Below are 20,110 nucleotides of genomic sequence, written 5' to 3' on the forward strand. Positions count from 1 at the left end.
CCGGGGCTTCCCCTCACGCTAGGCCGCTGTGTTTTTCGTTGCCACTGATGATTCAAACGCGAGTTTTGGGCAGTGTAGAGTAGCGCTTGTTGTTTGTCATTTCTCCGATCACAAATGCAGACATGGTTTTATGTTTACGCGGCGCGATGCAACGCAAAGTGTAAAAAGACAGTATAAGTCATTATAATCCGTAATTATGTCCCCACTGGATGCAACAAATGCCTCGTTTATAATGGGTTTTAATGTTTTTGTCTCGTCGCTCCGGCTGGACAGGGCATCACAGTATGTGAGGGGCGTAACATTTCCGTCACACGCTTGAGGTATTCGGCCAATCACAACCACAAAAATAACTGTTTTCTATACGAATATGTTATGTGTTTCCTATGTTGGCAAAGCAAATTTTTCTATTCTTCAAACTTTTCTTTTCCCTGCTGATTTTTGTTGTTGTTGTATATTTCACTCCTGTGCTTTTACATTAAACTGTTTGCATGCCTTCTACTGTCTCTTCTCTTCATTCCTGCTTCAATCTCAGCTTCCACATCATACTCCTCTGCTGGATTCTCTCTGTCAGGTATTCACATGTGCCCCACCAATCACTGTATGATGTCAACACTGTGTTCTCCTGTCCTCTCAGGTGTTCGCTTTAGAGAGCGATGTTGATGGTATGGTATTGTTATGTTCTTTAGCATGTTTCTGAGGTTTTTGCATGTATGCCTTCTATATTAATAGAAATCTTAAAATATCATTCATTGCTTTGTGTATTTCCATGAGTGTAACAATTTTGTATTACACGTATCCTTAAGATGCAATCTCATTCCGAGCTGAGAGGTTTGTAGTGAAGTGTGGCTGATGTGTTTCATGGTGGTATGTAAAGGGTTGTGTTTAAATAAGCTCTCTCTTATTACACAGCTGAAGCAGAAAACAGTGGAGTTGACCCGGGCCTGTCAGAAACACTATGAGCTTGAGCAGGAGTTGGCTTTTCACAAAATAGATGCCAAGTTTGAACCTCTTCCGTTTTATCCAGATCCTGTAAGTATTTGCTTTGATTTATTAATAACTAGAGCTTTGGATAGATAAAAATTGACTACTCATTGTGATTTTCTTTTTTGTGTTAGAGGGATTAATTATAGTTTTTTTTAATTGGTCTCTAAATTTATACTACCGTTCAAAAGTTTAGGGTTGAAGTCTCTTATGCTTACCAAGGCTGCATTTATTTGATCAAAAATACAGTAAAGACAATAATATTGTGAAATATTATTACAATTTAAAATATAATGTAATAGTGTAACTATATACATTTTCTATTTTAATATATTTTATATGCAATTCATCACTAAAGCTGAATTTTCAGCAGCCATTACTTTAGTCTTCAGTGTCACATGATCCTTCAGAAATCATTCTAATGCTGATTTAGTGCTCAAAAACATTTCTTCTTATTATCATCCATAAATCTTACTGACCTTAAACTTTTGAATGATGGTGCATCATTCAAAATGCAGTACAGTATATGAAGTTTTAATTGATTCAGTTCCACTTTTAAGCAAAGAAAACAAAATAATATGTTATAATAATATAGGATTATTGGTCATCGCGAGGCTTTAACTGCGTGTTACATTCTGATTCATTCATAGGTGACATTTCATACATTTGATCTTTGATGATTAAATTCTGAAATACAAAAGCTTCAAATGACTTTACTTTAGTCCTAATAACAACAGTATATTGACATTAGCGTGTTTCTTTATAGACATTTATCCGAGAATGTCCATTTTAGAAGTATATGATACAATGCTGATTTGTATCTGGTAGGATTATATGATTTTTAGAGAGATTATTCTCTTTGTTGTTCAGGATGTGGAGGTGGAGAACCTTTCTAGCGAGAGTCCATACATAGGAAAGTCTCGTCAGAAAAGGAACATCACATTTCAATCAGAGACGGATAGCATGGGTGCACAAAACCAGCAGCAGCCTGCCTCAGCGGACCTGACTGAGACAGACACCCCAGGAGAACATGCTCAGCTTAGAGGTACAAAAGTTCAAGGGCACTGTGCCCTCATATTATATTAAAGGCTCTAAATAGATTCATAAAATGATAACATTACACATGCTTTTCCTTTTTTTACTCTCTTTACTTGGAACAATCTGTAGTTGTTTGCTCTTATTACCAGTGCTACCAACAAATGATGAAGGACATTTTCCCTTCTTTTTTTACTTTTTTTGTGGCCACTGTAATATCCACATGTCTGCACTTTTACTAATGCATCTGTGTTTTGTGTTGTGTTTTGGTTTAAGCTGAGGAGCGATTACAGCAGTTGCATAAAGAAATTGAGGCAAAAGAGCAGCAGATCCTTAAAGCCAGTGAAGAGCTCCGGCAGCTAGAGGAGACAGTTTCTCAGAGATGGGTGAGATGTTCCCCTTTAAACGTCTTATGTAAATGGCTTTTTAAATAAAACAAACAAAAAAAAAACACCACTAGCTAAGTAAAACTTAATGGCAGAGTCCACATTCAGATTCATTTTTAATTATTTAATCCATCTATGTTGATTTGCACATAGATCTGTGAGGCTGAGAAGGATCAGCTCAGGCAGGAGCTTCAGAGGAGGATACAGAGGCTGGGAGAGATGAGAGGAGAGATGGAGGCTGTGGAGAGGCAGCTGGACAGACTGAATGCTGAGAGGAACCAAGCCCAGGAGGAAATGGACCAGCTGCAGAATCTACTGCACAGCCTGGATCCCAGTGACCCCAGACATGTCAGTAACACTCATGTCTGAACAGCCTCGTGAAAATAATTCTCTTGAGGATTATTATATGCATAACACAGTAGGGAAAAACACACCAATTGTTCAATAAATAAATGTTTTTCTAACAATAATTGCTAAAACAATTCTTAGTAATGCAATTTATTAGCCTTAACTGAACATTGTAAAACATCCTGTTAAATTTACAGTATATAAAGCAGTGGTCGCTAGAAATTTACTGTATAAATGTTTTATTTTATAGTTCATCAAAGTATGTATCGTTATTCATGAACTGATGTAATGATAATATACTAACATACTTAAACTATATACATTTTCTTTGTACTGTAAACAGTTTAGATACAACAATACAGATGGCCACATTATTAAGAATTAAGGTTAATTTTAATGGACATTTTAAAAATAATGGCTAATTAATCTAAACAAAGACAAATAGCACCAGGGTATAAATACAAGTACATGACACTAAAATAATCCAACGAACATTAATTAAACAAAATAAAATATATTCAGACATTAATACTTTTACTCAGCAAGGACATGTTCAGTTGATCAAAAGTAATGGTACAGACATTTACATTGTTACAAAACATTTCTTTTTATATACATTTTACAATATTATTGTTTTTAATGTATTTTTGATTTAAATAAATGCAGTTTTGGGGAGCATAAGAGAGTTCTTTCAAAATCATTAAAAAATCTTACAGACCCCAAGCGTTTTTAACAGTAGTGTACATGTAAAGACTTGTAATATAAACTTTTTATTTGTCATTTATACTTTTTACATGCAAAAAAAAAAATTTTTTTTAAATTGCATGTTGGTGAGTAAGTTCAACATATGGAGAAAAATTAGTTACCACTTTAACAATTAACAGGTTTTACTGTAGCATTTTTTATATTTCACATTATACATTATTTTTCTGTTAAAATTAATAATATTTTGTTGGCTGTTGCTAGACAGCTTAAAGCATTAAAATAGATTTTGACTAATGTACAGTACAAGTTTGTCTATATTTGCTATTTTACCATAGTTGGAATGTGAAATCTAATTGATAAATAATCTTAGAACAAATATTGCATTTATTGCAGATAATGCTTTATGTTATAGATTTAGGCAAGAACCTGTTTTCGGCAACATCTGCAAATGCCACAACATCATTTTCATGACTGTAAAGCGTTTTATTGTCTGTATATGTTGTGTTGTTTATACCATAAGCCTCTGAACTATTCAGATATTTTATTCATATGTGAGATCATTAGTTTATTTATGTTATATAACAGCAAAAAAAATGCACGTCTTCCCGTTTTCTGTTGAAGAAAATGGCATGCAAACAGTGTAGGACAAAATGAGTGTAAAATAACTGGAAACTCCCTAACAACAAAGGTGTATAACAAGATTAGGTTCTCTATGGAATTAATCATCACTAACCCATGATGCTCAGCAGCGAGTAGCAGGCTTATAAAATGAAGCTCCTGTCTCTTTAAGAAAGAAGAGAGCACTTCTGTCCTGGGAAATCTGTTGATGCTGTGGGTGGAGCCAGAGAGGCTCCTTACTCCCACCCGGCCACAGACACAGACACTGATTGGCTGAGGCCACCGAAAGTTTCCTGTGTTGATTCAAAGAGAGTTGAGAAAGAGTGTAAAGAGTGCAGGGATTGAGGAGGAGGGGGAGAATGAAGTCTAGAAGAGGGGGCTACTTTTAGTGATAGTTGGAGTCCTCTGAAGTTTAAAGTAACAGCTAAAAGAGACCGGAAATGTTCTCTTCCTGCACAAGGAGCCCCTGTTACTCCTCGTGGGTCAGCAACATGAGAAAAATGGATATATAGAGACAGAAAGTGAAGAGATGGCAGCCACACCGCTGTAGTAAGTACCCCACTGGGGTCAAGGAGGGGCTCGTGGGAGGCTGCTGTCATACTATTGCAATTTGGGGCTTGTAATGTTGTTTGTAGAAGTTATTATTGGTATCTAGCATCATTGAACATTATTTCATTTTTAAAGTTGATCATTACAGTATGATGTTTCATGAATGTTGTACATTTTCAGTGTTTATAACAGGAAATTGCAAAGGCATTATGTCATCAGAGTTTGCTGGTTTGCATATTTTATGAGAGCAGTGGACAAAAAGAATGCACAGTATTGAATGAGTTAACCACTAGATAAATCTATATACCTTTGAAATCGTTATATATAAATAGTGTTGGTTTAAAGTTTTAAAGCAGACTTGCCTGTGAACGAGGCATTGTTTAAAATGAATGTTTAATGAAAGTGTTACATTTTCACTTTGAGATAATTTTTTGTTGGGAGGGAAGAGGACGTGAATGGGTTGAGAAGTAACAAATGCAGAAGTCCAAGACTGTCCCTGCGTTCCAATTTGCATCCTGTTTGGATTGTTATTTTGGTTGGATATTGTACACTGTAAAAAATATATATTTTTCAAAGTTTTTTCAAACTTAATTTCAAACTTATTTAAAAACGTATGTAATTTTCAATTTAAATTCAATTTGTTACCTGCTGTCTCTTTGTAATTAATTGTAATATTAACTAGCAATTTCTCAGTAAAAATTGTTTTTATATATATTTTTTCAGTGTATGTGAATTGACTTTTTTGAGTTCTGGGATTTGTATCAGAATGATTTGAAAAGACTGGGAATCAATAATCAGTCTAGATCAGTTTTAAATATGTTAATGATTAATACAGTCTAGTGATAACACTAGATTTTTTTTTTTTTTACATTTTCTACAAGAACTGTGAGGGTCTTTGCCAATGAAAGCCACCTCCAGGATGCTAGGATGTTTGGGGTGGTTGTCAGGGTGTTGCTATGCTGTTGCAGTTGTGGACTATTGTAAAATATTTAAAAGATTATTAAAACTTTTTCGTTATCATTATTTGTTATAGTTATAATCCTTGGTATAAATTGGCCTGAATAGGATAGTTCACCCAAACATGAAAATTCTGTTATCATTTACTCACCTTCAAGTTGTTTCAAACATGTATGACTTTCTTTCAGCTGTTGAACACAAAAGCAGATATTCTGAAGAATGTTGGTAACCAAACAGTTGACGGTAGCCATTGACTATGGAAATAGTCAAAAATACTGGGAAATAGTTAAAACATATATGAAAGCCAGTGGCTACTGTCATCTGTTTGGTTACCGACACTATTCAAAATATCTTCTTTTGTGTTCAGCAGAATCAGTCTTAAATTGATCAATCTTAAAATGATTTACATTTTAGTTATATTAGCATAATCTTAATAAAAATAAAAAAACCACTAACATTAAAGATGTACAAAGTTAAACTGATATTTTAATAAACCTATATTTTTGAGTACTTCTTTTTTGTTACAAAAGAAGTACCAAAGATACATATCAGCTTTGTTTAGAGAGTTATTGAGTTAGAGATCTTGGACAAAGAGGGGCCAGCAGAATTGATCATGTAATAGCACTGTATCCCAACTCTCTCTGCTATCGTTCCTGCAGGCCCATGTAAAGGCTCAGTTGTCCAAGAAGACACAGCTGCTGGCCATCATGAGCAGAAAGCACCAGGAACTGGAGAGCAGGCTGGATGACATGATCACACGCATCTACAAGGAGACACAGGAGATAAAAGAACTAGAGCAACAACTTACTGATGGTCAGCAACTTTTTTTAAATTATGCTTTTTAACCGTAATAAGATAAAGATAGCCTTTGAACCATTATAAATTTATGAATACGATATTTTTAAATGATCAAATAAGTAGAAGAAACCACTCAACTCTTTCAGGTCAGATCGCTGCTAATGAAGCACTCAAGCGTGACCTGGAGGGCATCAGCGCAGGTCTCCAGGAGTATCTGCAGGGGGTGAAGGACCAAGCACGAAGAGCCAAGTTAGATTGCAGGCATCTGCAGAGGGAGAAAGACGCTCTGCAATGCCTCCTATGTGAGAAGGAGCAGCAATGCACACAGCTGCAGAAAGAAGCTCTGAGTGCTAAAAGCGCACAGGAGGTTGGAGTCTGTCTCTGATATAAGAGTTCACCACTCTGTAATAGGTCAAAACATTATCATACTGTTTGTCGTGTTCTAGGAGCTGCAGCATCAGCAGCAGGAGTTGGAGGATCTGAGGAAGGAGAATGAAGAGCTGAAGCAGGCTCAGGGGCAGGTCAGTGAATATGAGGCAGAGCTGGAGACTCAACTGCAGGAGAGAGATACTGAGGCCACACAGCTGAAGGAGGAGCTGAACAGACTGCGTCGACTAAGTAAAGTAGGATATATCTTCATAGAATGTTTTCATATTCATGCATAATATATTATTATTTATGCAATGGCGTAGTTCTTCTAGAAATATAAAAAAAATCTGCTCTCAACTTTTTTTTAAAGGGGACCTATTATGACCCTTTTTACAAGATGTAAAATAAGTCTCTGATGTCCCCAGAGTGTGTATGTGAAGTTTTAGCTCAAAATACCCCACAGATAATTTTTATAGCTTGTTAAAATTGCCACTTTTAAGGTATGAGCCTAAATGCGCCATTTTTGTGTGTCCCTTTAAATGCAAATGAGCTGGTGCTCCGGCCCCTTTTCAGAAGAGGGCGGAGCTTCAAGAGCTCAAGATCCGGCTGGCAATACCGGTGCTGGTCTTTGCAAATAAACATTCCACCATTAGTACAAGCCTGTTATTTTTACAGAAAATGTACTCGGATTAAAAGTCAGTCATCTGATTGTACTGTGCATACTAAATGATCGCTTATGAATTACACAGACGGGGAGCACGGCGCGATAAAAATAACGACAGCTGTTCTCATTGTGCCTTAGCTGTTATCACAAACTTTATAAGTCCCACATGTGATTATGAGCTCGACAAATTCAAGCAGTCGACTTCATATTGCTTTCACATGCAATTTTTAACTACCACATTCCTATTTACGATCATTCTGGTAGCACGTGAAGGCAGCACCAGTGAAAACAGGCATAGCTTTAGCAACATTAGCCTTACAGAGCGCCAAGAAGCTCTTTCAGAAAGGCAATTTGGAAAACAAACGTATGATACTTACTTTATCTGGAGCTGACGTTCACGCATGAAGCGTTGGTATTGATCCCTAAACATATAGGGGACTTTACCGATTTTTTCCGGGATATTTCCTTCGAAAATGAAATTTAAACACAGTGTCCTCAGTGGCTCAGATGGAGGGAGTCTATGGAGACTCCTATGTTCATTGGTGCATCCCAAAACACAACACTTGTAATGCCTCTTTGGGCTGACATTGTATATCTCCAGCAGCTAACATTACAGCAGGAAAACAGTAGTGGCTGACCGCTGCATCTCACTCAGGCCTGTGTCTATGCTAATAGGGCAGAGAGTGTCACAAATGGGCGGGACTTTTTCCCTTTAGTGACGTGTAAAAAAAAAGGGAGAATCTGAAAATGTTTGGAGAGACTGTTTATAATTTAGTGGGATTATAAAAAAATGAGTGGGTGAGTTTGTACCATTATAGGCTGGTTGTTTTCACACACTGCAGCCACACAACTATGTTCAAACACCTTATAAAAGGGATTTTTGCATAATAGGTCCCCTTTAAATTTCACAAAATGTTAGGTTGAATATTCATGTTGCCTTTTTCCATAAAAAATAAGTTAAGACTGTGCCTGTGATAGTGCCTTCATCAACAATTCAGCTTGTGTATATGGATGAGGACATATCATATCACATCCTTCTTCAACAAGATTCAAGATTTTTTTATTTGTCACATACATGGTTATATAGAGAATATATGACCTTTTTAAAGGGGGTGGGGACCACCGAGGTAGCAAGGGACTCATTAAAGATGGATGTAAACAAGCCAGCGAGCTGATCAGCACAGGACCTCAGAACACATCCAGAAATCCCATCAGGACCTGCTGCTTTCCTGACGTCCACTTGCTTTAGGGCCCTCCGAACCTCGTCCTCCGACACGGTGATTACATGATTATCGCTGCTCTGTCTGCAGCTTCCTGACGCGCTGATCGGCAGAGTCGCGCTGCCTCGATTGCATTCAAAGCGGCTGTAGAAAGAGTTTAACTCGTCAGCCAGCGATGGGTCTGCTCTCACAGCTGCAGAGGATTTATTTCCAAAGGCACAGATGATTCTCAGTCCCTGCCAAGCTGAATTTTAAGTCATTTTTCACTGAAAATCTTATCTTTCACCCTTTCAGATCTAACATATTCACACTTTCATGTGTATGATCAGAAAACGTCAGTGTTTGCATTCATTTTGGAGCTTGTGCCTTAAACATACACTACCGTTCAAAAGTTTAGGGTCTGTAATATTTTTTCATGTTTTGATTAAAGATTTTTTTAAACATTATGCTCACCAAGACTGCATTTATTTGATCAAAAATACCGTAAAACAGTAATATTGTGAAATATTATTACTGTTTTCTATTTCATTATATTTTAAATGTCATTATTTTAGTGGTTATTATTTTACTCCAGTCTTCGGTGTCACATGATTCTTCAGAAATCATTGTAATATACTGATTTGGTGTTCAAAAAACATTTCATATTATTATCAATACTGAAAACATAAAACGTGCGCCGCTTAATAGTTTTGTGGTATTTTTAGGATTATTTGATGAAAAGTTCAAAAGAACAGCATTTATTTAAATTAGGAACTAATTAGGAAGTTGCTTAAGAAACATTTCTTATTCTTATCAATGTTGAAAAGTTGTGCTGCTAAATATGTTGGTGGAAACCATGTTAGATTTTTGTTTTCATTTTGTTTTTTGTTTTTTTAATTCTTTGATATATAGAAAGTTAAAAAGAACAGCATTAATTTGACGTTTTTTTGTCACAATGTAAAATTTTTCTTATCACCTTTGACCAATTTAATGCATCCTTGCTGAATTAAAATATTAATTTTAATTTTAAAATTTGGAAATGTGGAAGAGTGAACGAGATTTTCAATGAATAAGTAAAGTTTTAGTCTGTTCCTCACACATATGGCATTAGACAACTAGGGACATAATATACTAGTACTTTCTGAGTGAACAATCTTTTTAACATTTACATTTTCTTGGCATTAACATTTGCAGATGGAGCACTCTGCACTGCAGGCAGAGTTGCAGAAAGAAAGACAGGCAAAAGAGAACGCTTTGGCACAGATGCAGATGGCTGCCGACAGAGAGCTTGAGAACACAGAGCTTCAGCAACAGGTCAACGCTCTCCAGGTGTGTTACTGCACAACAGACTTCATACCAGAATAATAAAGCTCTGTCAGACTTTTTCCTCTATTGGAAAGAGAGGATACTTGGAAAGACCACTGAAATACAGACACCCTTTACTCATTCAAACTCTTCTCACTGCCTGTAAAAAAAGTGTGCTGTACATTCTGCTGTTGTTGATGTATGAGAATCATTTAGCCTTCACATCTTTGAATCCCTGGCTGAAAATGTCTTTCACAGCAGGAAAGAGACAGTCTTAAGGAGAAGGTGGATGCTCTTCAGTGTGATTTGGAGCAGGTTAGGGAGGAGCTGCTTTGCCCGGAAAGTGTGGCTAAACATTTAGGAGAGCTGAGAAGAGCCATAGCTACAGGACAAGAAATACTACGGTATTATAGATTCTTATTGTATATTTTAGCAGATTAAAATAAGTGGACTGTGTGGCTACAGATGTGTCTATCAGATGGTGATATGTCTTTGTTATTCTGTCCTGTTGCAGCTTTGAAGACCTTGGAGAACCAGTGAATAAGAAATTCATGGAGCTACAACAGGAGGTGCATCATGTGGTATCTGCTGCTCAGAGAGATAGAGACGAGGCCCAGCGCTGTCAAGAGAGATTTGCTGGAGAGATGAGTTCGCTCACAGAGAGACTCGGGAAGTACCAAGAAAGATACCAGGTTCAGGTGAGTTGATGTTGTGGAATTCAAGTAATCATTATTTGAAATAGATTTTTCAGTTACATTGCCATTTCTAAAGCTCACATATTCCAGTATAATGCCTACATATTCCATTATAATATCTTAGTATAAAGGGATGCTGATCTCCCTGTGTTTGATTCCAGCAGGCAGCAGAGAGACGGGGTGAGGAGGTGGAGCTCCATAGATTGAGGAAGGAGCTGGAAGATGCTCATCAGCAGCAGTACTTGATGCTGCAGCGTTTAGAGGAGACGGAAATGGACAGGGACCGTCTTCTTGCTGAATTAGAAGAACAAGATAAACAGGTGCCAGAATGAGAGTGATTTATTTGATTTTTTTATTTGATTTTTCTTGCTACCTTCTTGATTTTCTTCTATTTTTGCTAAATTTCTGAAAATTCTTCAGAGTGGATTATTGGTTTTTCCAGGCTGGCAGCACAGCCAGTCAATCTCTTTTTCCTGTCTACGCAACCTTATTTATTTCTGTCCCAACCTGGTCCAGCTCAGTACTGCGAGCCGTGAGAATTTTCTTTAGCCCTCCTCCTCCCCAGCACCACCTGTCTAGATCTACTATGGGGTTCTCCCTGCTTTACTTTGAAGCAGGAATATGCATCCTAATCCCTGTAATTCTGAGTATTTTTCAACAGTAAGCTTCACTGTTGCCAGTAGCAGCAGCATAGCAGATCCATTCTTTTTAATAAGTGATAAATATATTTTAATAATAAGTTTTTTTCATTTTTTTTATATAATTTCAAAGCTTTAATCAAATGTAAGGTTTGGAAACTAACTATGGAAACTGCATGAGAGTTACCAGTGCCATTATAGAAATGCCATGATTAATTTATTCCACAATAGAGCTTAACTTGTATTTTACTTTCGATATTGCTTTAAGCAGCTATGTATTTAAAAGTGTGTTGTTTTTCTAGGTGAAAGCTGAAGAGAGCCAGACTCAGGAGCAGCTAGAATCTCTCAGTCTGGAGTTGCAGGCGCTCAGGAGCTCTTTTTCCTCTGCTGACAGAATGGCTGCCCAACAACTGACTGCAGCAAAGGACAAACTTCACTCTCTTCATAGCACTATAGAGAAAATACATCAGGAGAGAGCAGCGGTAAGACACAGAGCAGACTGCTTGAGATCTTTCGGGACCAAAATCAATGTGAGAGAAGTTCACTGATGATGATCTGTTTATATGTGTGTAGAATGCAGAGGAGTTACAAAGCAGCAGGATTCAGGCTGCCCAGGCCATTCAGGACTTGGCTAATGCTGAAACAGAAATCAAGGTTCTCCAGAAGCTTTCGAGAGATAGGGTAATGTGTCTGCTCGGAATCTTCAGTCTTCAGTCTTATCTGCAATTTCCCACATTCTGAGTACGACTGTCCCTGGTGGAGGTCACTCTGAACTTTCAGACTGGTTGTAAAGTAGATAGGAGATAGTGTTAGATATAGTGAAATGGTGGCTTTAGTTTACTAATGTACTGTCCCCATCTCTATATGTTAATGAATGGTTGCTTGTTTCTATAGGTTCATGAGACAGATTGGAATCTCCACAGTGTCCCAAACTCTAGTATTCAACAGCAAGAATTGGACAGATTAAACCAAACCTTGAAAAGACAACAGGCCCAAACCAAACGTCTCAGAGATCAACTAGCACAAGCAAACAAAGGTTTGTTTACCATCTTTTCATAATGACTCCTCAAAACACCCTAGCATCATGGTGGCATGTTTTGTGGGCAAACACCATGCACATTTCCTTCAAGGCTAAAATGGGTCTTGTTATATATTGTGGCTTGTTTAGCTAACAACGTAAATCTAGAAGAGCTTCTGGAAGAGATTGGAGCACTGAGGGAGACTCTTCTACAGCAGAATAACTTCCTGTCCAGTTTAGGAGATCCCCTGCCAAACACAGGATGTTGGTACTATGTCCCGTCAAATCAAAATGTAAGAAACATGCTATTTTAGCATTAGAAAAGGAATGCACTTGTAAATGCCAATTTTTTTATTGTAATCAGCATGTTATGTGTCCTCAGGCCCCTAGTTTTGGATCTCAGGGCACACAAGACTCAGGACTGGGCTCTGTGCACCCACAGTCCCCTGAGAGAGGCCGGCGGTCTGGCCACAGAGCACACAGGGAGAGAAGACTTGTTAATGGAGGATACTGGGTCTATTCCCCCCATCCTCACACTCATGGAAAGAGAGGCAAGTGCCATGGAACCCCAGTTCAGAGTCTTTCTCTCCAACGTCATCATGGTCAATATCATGTCAGTGCTGCCTGTAATATCTGACCTCATGTCTCTTCAGATGCACAGATGTTCAGAGACAGTGGAAGAGAGAGCGATATAGAGACACGCTTCACGCCTCCATCAGTCTCTGCTGGATTTACTCTACCTGATGGTACTGCTTTTCCTCCTGGTTCATTTATCTACAATCACCATGCGCCTGGACTTCCCATTGGCTCAAGTACAGTCCTCTATGGGCCGCCCCCTGATGGAGCCAGGCTGATGTACGGACCTCCTCCCAGCAATCTGACTATTCCTCTGGTGCCCAGTGGGACGCTGCACTGTAATGTGCCTGGACATCAGGTCTTGGTATGAGATATGCAGATTTCAACTGTTGAGTTGCGCTACAATGTTACACTGTATTACATCATTTTAATGTACTGTATAAATGTTACAAAAGATTTTCTAATTGTAATCAGATTTTGGTCATATTCCAATTATGTGTGCTATAATTCAAAAGTTTGGGATCAGTAAGTTTTTTTTTTTCAGCAAGCCGAATTAAATTGATGAAAAGTTACATTAGAGACATTAATTATGGTTACAAAATATTTATATTTTTAAGTAATGTTGTTGAACTTCTATTCATCAATGATAACAATAAGAAATGTTACTTGAGCACCAAATCAGCATATTAATGTATTTTCTCTGGACATCTTCTTGTCAACTTCCATATCCGCCATACCACCCCAAAAAAACAAAAACAAATGTAAAAAAAAAAGAATGAAGAATCATGTGACACTGAAGACTGTAAGTTCAGCTTTGCCATTTCAGGATTAAATTACAATTCAAAATATATTAAAAAAGGAAAGTTATCTTTAAAATTTGAATCAGATTTCACAATATTACTGTTTTTATTGCATTTTTGTCAAATAAATGCAACCTATGTGAGCATAAAAGAGTTCTTTCAAAAACAATTACAAATCTTACTGACCCCAAACTTTTGGTAGTGTGCATGTAAATGGCATGTAAATGTCCATCATTTTCAAGCTAAGTAGTTTTGGTTTGTGTTTCAGGAGCGACATCTGAAGAAGGCAGAGCATAGGCTGAAAGAGGAGTGCGCTGATAGAGCTCACAGTGATAAAGAACAGCAAGCACTTCAAGAAAAAACAGCAGACCTACAGCGGGAAATCAAATGCCTGCGCAGGACTGTCCACACACTGCAGCGCCACATGTCAGTCAGCATATCAACACCAGTATATCTTACTCAATATAGACTTAATATATCACACTAAATGAACACCTCTGAAATGTACACAAAAATATCAGATGCCTTTCTGTTTTTGGTTCATCAGGAGTGGGCTGGAAGGCTCCTTATCACATGCAGAGGAGGAGCAGTGTGTGCTGGGAGAGGTGGAGTGTGTGGAGAAGACCCTGCTGAAGCGCAGAGCGGAGCTCAGAGAGGTTGACAGGCTGCTGCTAGAGGCTGAGACACAGCTCAAAGACACTCGAGCCAAGGTCTGACACTATGTTCTTCGGTGTTGGGGAGGCACACTACTAACTTCACTACATTTTTCAGTACCAAGACAAAAGCGCAATATAGCTTGTCTTCTCTCTCTTCCTTCACATTTCTGTCAGTTCTCCAGTGTCATATATAAAAGTGAACCAAAAATATATTTTAAAAAATAACTGATTCAGTGTGATTCAGTCATCACTCCCTGCGCAATAAATATTTCGCTAAATGATGCTGTTTATCATACTGTTTTTTGAATTCGTATAAACCTTATTTTTCAATGCGGAAGTAAGCCGTTTTCTGTGAATGTGCGAGACTTCTGGTTCATTAGCCGCTGTAGGGAAATAATGAGAAGAATAAGTGCAGTAAACTGTAAAACTGTTTGCACTACAAACCAGTGTGTTCATAATTAAGATAATACATTAAAATAATATGGGAAGACACACCAGTTTGCAATATTTTGTACAGCTAAAAATGGCTGAAAGCGGATGACACCAGAAGCCAGACACATTAAATTTACAAATGGCCGCACCTGCTCTTACGGGAAATATAAGGTGGATAAAAATTAAGGCTTTTAATTATTTTTGTCTATATTTATATAAGTCTATATTTATATTAGTTTATGCACTACCATTCAAAAGTTCGGGGTCAGTAAGAATGTAAAAAAAATATATATATATACACCATGCAAATACAATTACAATTGTTTTCTACATTGATAATGAGAAGAAATGTTTCTTGAGCACCAAATCCACATATTAGAATGATTTCTAAAGGATCATGTGACACCAAAGACTGCTGACAAGTAATGGTTGCTGAAAATTCACCTTTGCAATCACAGAAAGAAATGACTTAAACTATATTGAAATAGAAGTTAGTTATTGTAAATTGTAATAATATTTCACAATATTACAGCCACATTATATTGCTTCATTGTAATGATCTACTCTTTGTTACTAGCTTGTAGTATAAACAACTACTTATTTAAAAGAGTAGAGTGAATACTGTTAGCTTTCCCAACACTGGTTTTCCTAAATATATACATCGACGTCTTATAAGAAGATGCTAATGATGTAATGCATGTGTGTTTGCAGACTAAAGAAAGCGTACAGCGCTACAATGAGGCTAGGAGGCGAGTGAAAGAGACAGAACGAGAGCTGGTGGAGATGGAACAGAGAGCTCAAGACGGTGCCACACAGCTGGTGCAAACCAAACAACAGCTCAGGTAAACACAACGACAACACATTTCTCAATCTGAATCCATAAAGCTGCGTGTAATTTACGTTTATGCCATTATTGGCACCAAACAGAATTGTTTACCAAACAATTTTCCGTCTGCCATTGTTCAGATTAAAAGTTAGCACAGTATTGAAGGGACCACTTTTTGGGAAAATCAACCTACAAATTGTCTACTTTTAAATGAAGCATGACAGCAGCTTTTTAGGCTTTTCTGTGAGTGTGCATCAAGTTTTGTTTGAGCTAGAGAATTGCTAATAGTGAAAATTGACACTTGTAAATGTGCTGCTGCAGGAATCTTCAAGAGGAGGTTAAGGAGCTGCAGAAAAGAAAACAGGACCAAGAACACACTCTACACGAAGTAGAGGAGGTCCTCGCATGTCAAGATGCAAAGTTTCAAGAAGTCAACAGAAGGTTGGAGAGAGCGACTGACAGGTGTGACAACTCTCATTTCTGTAAATCTCTAACTGCAGGAAATGTCTCTCCACTGAACTGTCTGTCTCTTCTATATAGACTGGAAACAGCTGAGAAAGAGCTCAGAGAGACCCAGAGCCTGGAGGTGAAACTCTTGCAGAGCTGCAGAGAGACAGAAGAATGTCTATCACGACGCAAAACAGAGCTGGACCAAGTCAGCGCTCGGGTAACAATTAAGAAATTTATACTTTTATTCGGCAAAGACTGATTAAATAGATTATAAATACATTTATAATGCAACAAATTACTTTGGTGAAAAAAAGCTTTAAAAAATCTGACAGTTTCCACAAAAATATTAAGCAGCACAACTGTTTACAAAATTAATAATAATAATAATAAATGTTTCTTGAGCCTCAAATCAGCATATTAGAATGATTTCTGAAGGATCATGTGACACTGAAGACTGGCGTAATGGCTGCTGAAAGTTCTTAATATATACTAAAATAGAAAACATTTATTTATATTAAATTATATTCATTATTATATGAATAAATAATATTTATTCATATAAATAATTTTATATGAATTAAAATTATTTCACATATTGCTTTTTATGTGATCAAATAAATGCAGCCATTGTGAGCATAAAAAAACTTTTTAGATAGTGTGTAGCTATAAAGACTGTGGGTTTCTTGTGTGGGGTACAGGTGGTGTTGCAGCAGGAGGAGCTGTCTTTGCTGGACAGGAAGCTGGAGCAATGGAAGAAGGAAGAGGAAGTGTTGAGAATTAGTGTGGAGAAACACAGGCAGGGCCTGTTGGATGTGCTCAGACAGGGAGAGGAGGATGCCCAACTCTTACACCAGCGCATTCAGGTTTTTTCACATGCACAAAATATGAGTGCATTGTTTAAATATCTAGGAAGTACTTTTGATGAACAGTCTGGATATGTGTAGGAGCTCCGTGTGGATGTGCAGTCTCTGGCCGTGCAGAAGGGAGAGCTGGACTCTCAGCTGTCCGAGAAGAAAAACAGACTGGCACAGTATAAGAAAGAGCAGCAGAAGGAGGAGGAAACCCTGCAGAACCTCCATTCAGCCATCAAAAAACATAAAGCAGGTCTGTTACAACAGAGTGGCCAGTTCGACATTTGGCTCAACCAATGGTGTGAGTGGAAGACGAAAGGTAGAAAGGAAACCTCTTTACTGTTGCGGTTCCATTACAGGGCTCAAAAATTAGCAGTGGCCCTCGTGAGAGGGTTTCTGGTCAGTTGAGGGAATAGTCACTTTCCCCTGAGGGCCAATCCTTTGTTGCTACTAAAGGTTTGACATTTATTGATCGTGTACATCTATTAGTTGCTCATTTTGGTCTAGTTTTCTGTGGCACATTCACATTGGTGACGATGCAAGCAGACTTGCAACAATAAAGTAATGTTGTCTAGCTAGATAACAGAAATGAGCTTATATAAAAACAGTTTATAGTTTTAAAAGTACCAGTAAGATGTGCTAAAGACTACGAACTAAGTAAAAAGTTTATGAATTTTATAGTTGCATTTTAACTACATTTTGTAATTTTCATCTTTATTTTTAAATAACGTTTTCTTTTTGTAAAGAAAAAATGTAAATAAAACTATAAATATTTCTAGCAAATCTAAAATATATTGTAAATATAAAACAAATCATCTTTTGTGGTGGGTCCAGTGAAAATGTTGTCAGACCAAGTAAAAATGAAAAACTACTGCAGGAAAAAGTGTTAAACAGATGACATGACTTTTTTTGAACAGGCTGTTCAAACTTGGTTTTGTAAGTTGACAGAGTGGAAAAATCCGCAGATAGTATCAGTTTTGGAAATATCGTGGTTCTCCTAATTTGTGTTCAGCTGTGTGGAATTTGTGTGTGTTTAGAGCTGAAGCATGTGTTGGAAATGGTCCGGTTGGAGACAGGGGAATTAGAGGGTGTGGAGCTTCAGCAGAGCCAGAAACTGGACCAGCTAGAGAGGAGCCAGGAAACTCTGCTACAGGTCAGTTCTAAACATTTTACCTTCACCTGTACTGTCTGTGCTGAGACTGGAGTAAGATGTGAAGTTAACCTTCGAGTGCCTGCTGCTCAGGTGCGTGTAGAACTGCAGCGCGTGCAGCAGGAGCTACAGGAGCAGCGTGGGGAGGCTGAGAGACAGATGAACCTGCTGGAGAAAGAGAGAGTAGAGCTGCACACCCTCCAACAGAAGTGCCTCGACCCGCAACAGCAAACAGACACAGCAGTCCAAGAGAGGAGCAGCCTGCAGGAACAGTGCAGAAACCTGGAGGCCATGCGGACACATGCACAGAGGTAATGTATAGAACATTTCAAACATTTTCTCACATTTCTTTGACATTGTCTGAACAATCTTTCGAGATGTTTGAATCATATTGAAAAGACTGCTCCATCAATACTTGTTGGTTCTGTTATTATTATTATGACAGTTATGATTTCAGACTTATCTGCTCCTATATGAAATATTAATAAAATTTAACTGTGGTTGGTTGATTTAAATGTCGATCAGTAATTTACCTTCGTCTAAGTGATCAGTTCTTGGCCAGAATCAACAATAGCTATGTTTTCATTCAACTTAAATAAAATTAATAAAAGTTTAATTTACCAAAAAAACTGCATTTTATTATTATTATTATTATTATGTCTCAGCCTAGGGGAGAGATACATCCTGGATGAGCAAAAATGTGGCAATAAAGCATCAAGAAAACAAAATTGAAACTTCAGAATGTTTTTCTTTTTTATCATAAATATGCATAAAAATACAGATGGAAATCTGGACTTGACATGTTGAAATACACTTTCTGAGGGGACAACCATTTTGTAGTGGTGTCCAAAACCAAAGTAGCCACTGAGTGTATGACCAATGTACACTAAATGGCTAGAGAATACCCATAATACACTGTGAGGGCCATGCAAAATGAATTCCTGGGTCTTAATTATTAAATTGTTTAATTTATTTTAATTTAAATGGTTTATACAAGCTAGTTTCTATGACATATTTCATGGTAGGGGCAAAAGGGACAGCCTTTCTGGTGCACTGAGTGTCCAAATTTGCTCATTCTTTTTCATTCAGTCCTTCAAGTGCACTATATTAGTGCTACTGAATGAGGGCATATGGAGAGATTTTGTACATAACCTCTGACTCTTTGAGGCTATTGCTAGCACTACTTCAGTCCAACTGTTCTTCAGTTTAAAAAAATATATATATAGTTTAAATCTTCTAGAATGATCTAGACTTGATGGATTTCATGTTTATGGTGTAGCTTAAATGGATTATATTGCTGTGGTTTCAGGTGTTTGGAAGCAACAGAGACGAGGGCGAGGACTGCAGAAACAGAGCTGCTTAGACTACAGACTGAGCTGGACAAACTACAACAGGACCAGAAACACGCACACAATAAACATCAGGAGATCAACAGGGACACGGCAGCCATGCAGCAGCAGCATGAGGGTATCCGCTCAACAGCCTTACTTTGACATCAGCTCTTATGTGTTTATTTTAATAAACACACTGAAATGCTTGGTTTTACCCACAGAGGAGTTGAGCAGATTGAAGAAACAGCTGGTGGAATCTCAAACTCGGTTAGATGAGATCAGAGAGGTGAGTTTGCAGCAAAACACTGCATATCTAGTGGGGTTTACTGTCCCGTGGCATGAAAAGTGTTTCTCTTGTTTGTGTTTAGGAGGTGAAGGCTGCGAGAAGGCAGCGGGAAGAGCTAGTGAAGCAACAGAAGGAGCAAAAGGCTGAACTGCAGGAGAAAGAGGAGAAGATCAAGAGGAGACAACAGAAGCTGGACAGACTAAATCAACAGCTGCAGGAGCTCAAGGCAGAAGTAGTCATGAAACAGACACAGCTTCAAGAACATGAAAAGGTGATTTTTCATATCCTTTACCTTTGAAACTGGAGGATAAATTAACTTAAAGGGGTCATATGACGTTGCTAAAAAGGACATTATTTTGTGTATCTGGTGTAATGCAATGTGTTTATGCGGTTTAAAGTTAAAAAAACACATTATTTTCCATATAATGTACATTATTGTTTCTCCTCTATGCCCCGCCTTTCTGAAACAGAAATCCTAGGAACATGC

The 20,110-nt window shown here is 37.7% G+C and overlaps 1 protein-coding gene across 1 annotated transcript in view; it reads left to right on the forward strand.

Annotated features, from left to right (window-relative positions):
* Nucleotides 1-20,110, forward strand: part of LOC107740813 (centriolin-like) — a 34,091-nt gene that overhangs the window by 6,535 nt on the left and 7,446 nt on the right. The window contains exons 8-37 of the mRNA XM_016553332.1: nt 533-571; nt 910-1,029; nt 1,852-2,026; nt 2,293-2,402; nt 2,556-2,750; nt 6,239-6,392; nt 6,524-6,744; nt 6,824-7,000; nt 9,804-9,938; nt 10,173-10,318; nt 10,429-10,612; nt 10,771-10,929; nt 11,550-11,729; nt 11,821-11,928; nt 12,142-12,283; nt 12,416-12,558; nt 12,648-12,816; nt 12,919-13,205; nt 13,910-14,067; nt 14,189-14,351; nt 15,441-15,571; nt 15,877-16,017; nt 16,096-16,222; nt 16,704-16,868; nt 16,950-17,109; nt 17,894-18,009; nt 18,100-18,317; nt 19,316-19,473; nt 19,559-19,623; nt 19,706-19,894. Of these exons, the coding sequence (XP_016408818.1) occupies nt 533-571; nt 910-1,029; nt 1,852-2,026; nt 2,293-2,402; nt 2,556-2,750; nt 6,239-6,392; nt 6,524-6,744; nt 6,824-7,000; nt 9,804-9,938; nt 10,173-10,318; nt 10,429-10,612; nt 10,771-10,929; nt 11,550-11,729; nt 11,821-11,928; nt 12,142-12,283; nt 12,416-12,558; nt 12,648-12,816; nt 12,919-13,205; nt 13,910-14,067; nt 14,189-14,351; nt 15,441-15,571; nt 15,877-16,017; nt 16,096-16,222; nt 16,704-16,868; nt 16,950-17,109; nt 17,894-18,009; nt 18,100-18,317; nt 19,316-19,473; nt 19,559-19,623; nt 19,706-19,894 (4,635 nt within the window). The remainder of the gene's footprint in view (nt 1-532; nt 572-909; nt 1,030-1,851; nt 2,027-2,292; nt 2,403-2,555; nt 2,751-6,238; nt 6,393-6,523; nt 6,745-6,823; nt 7,001-9,803; nt 9,939-10,172; nt 10,319-10,428; nt 10,613-10,770; nt 10,930-11,549; nt 11,730-11,820; nt 11,929-12,141; nt 12,284-12,415; nt 12,559-12,647; nt 12,817-12,918; nt 13,206-13,909; nt 14,068-14,188; nt 14,352-15,440; nt 15,572-15,876; nt 16,018-16,095; nt 16,223-16,703; nt 16,869-16,949; nt 17,110-17,893; nt 18,010-18,099; nt 18,318-19,315; nt 19,474-19,558; nt 19,624-19,705; nt 19,895-20,110) is intronic.

The sequence above is a fragment of the Sinocyclocheilus rhinocerous genome, unplaced genomic scaffold, assembly GCF_001515625.1.
Source record: "Sinocyclocheilus rhinocerous isolate Xijiao unplaced genomic scaffold, SAMN03320098_v1.1 scaffold2330, whole genome shotgun sequence".
NCBI lineage: Eukaryota > Metazoa > Chordata > Actinopteri > Cypriniformes > Cyprinidae > Sinocyclocheilus > Sinocyclocheilus rhinocerous.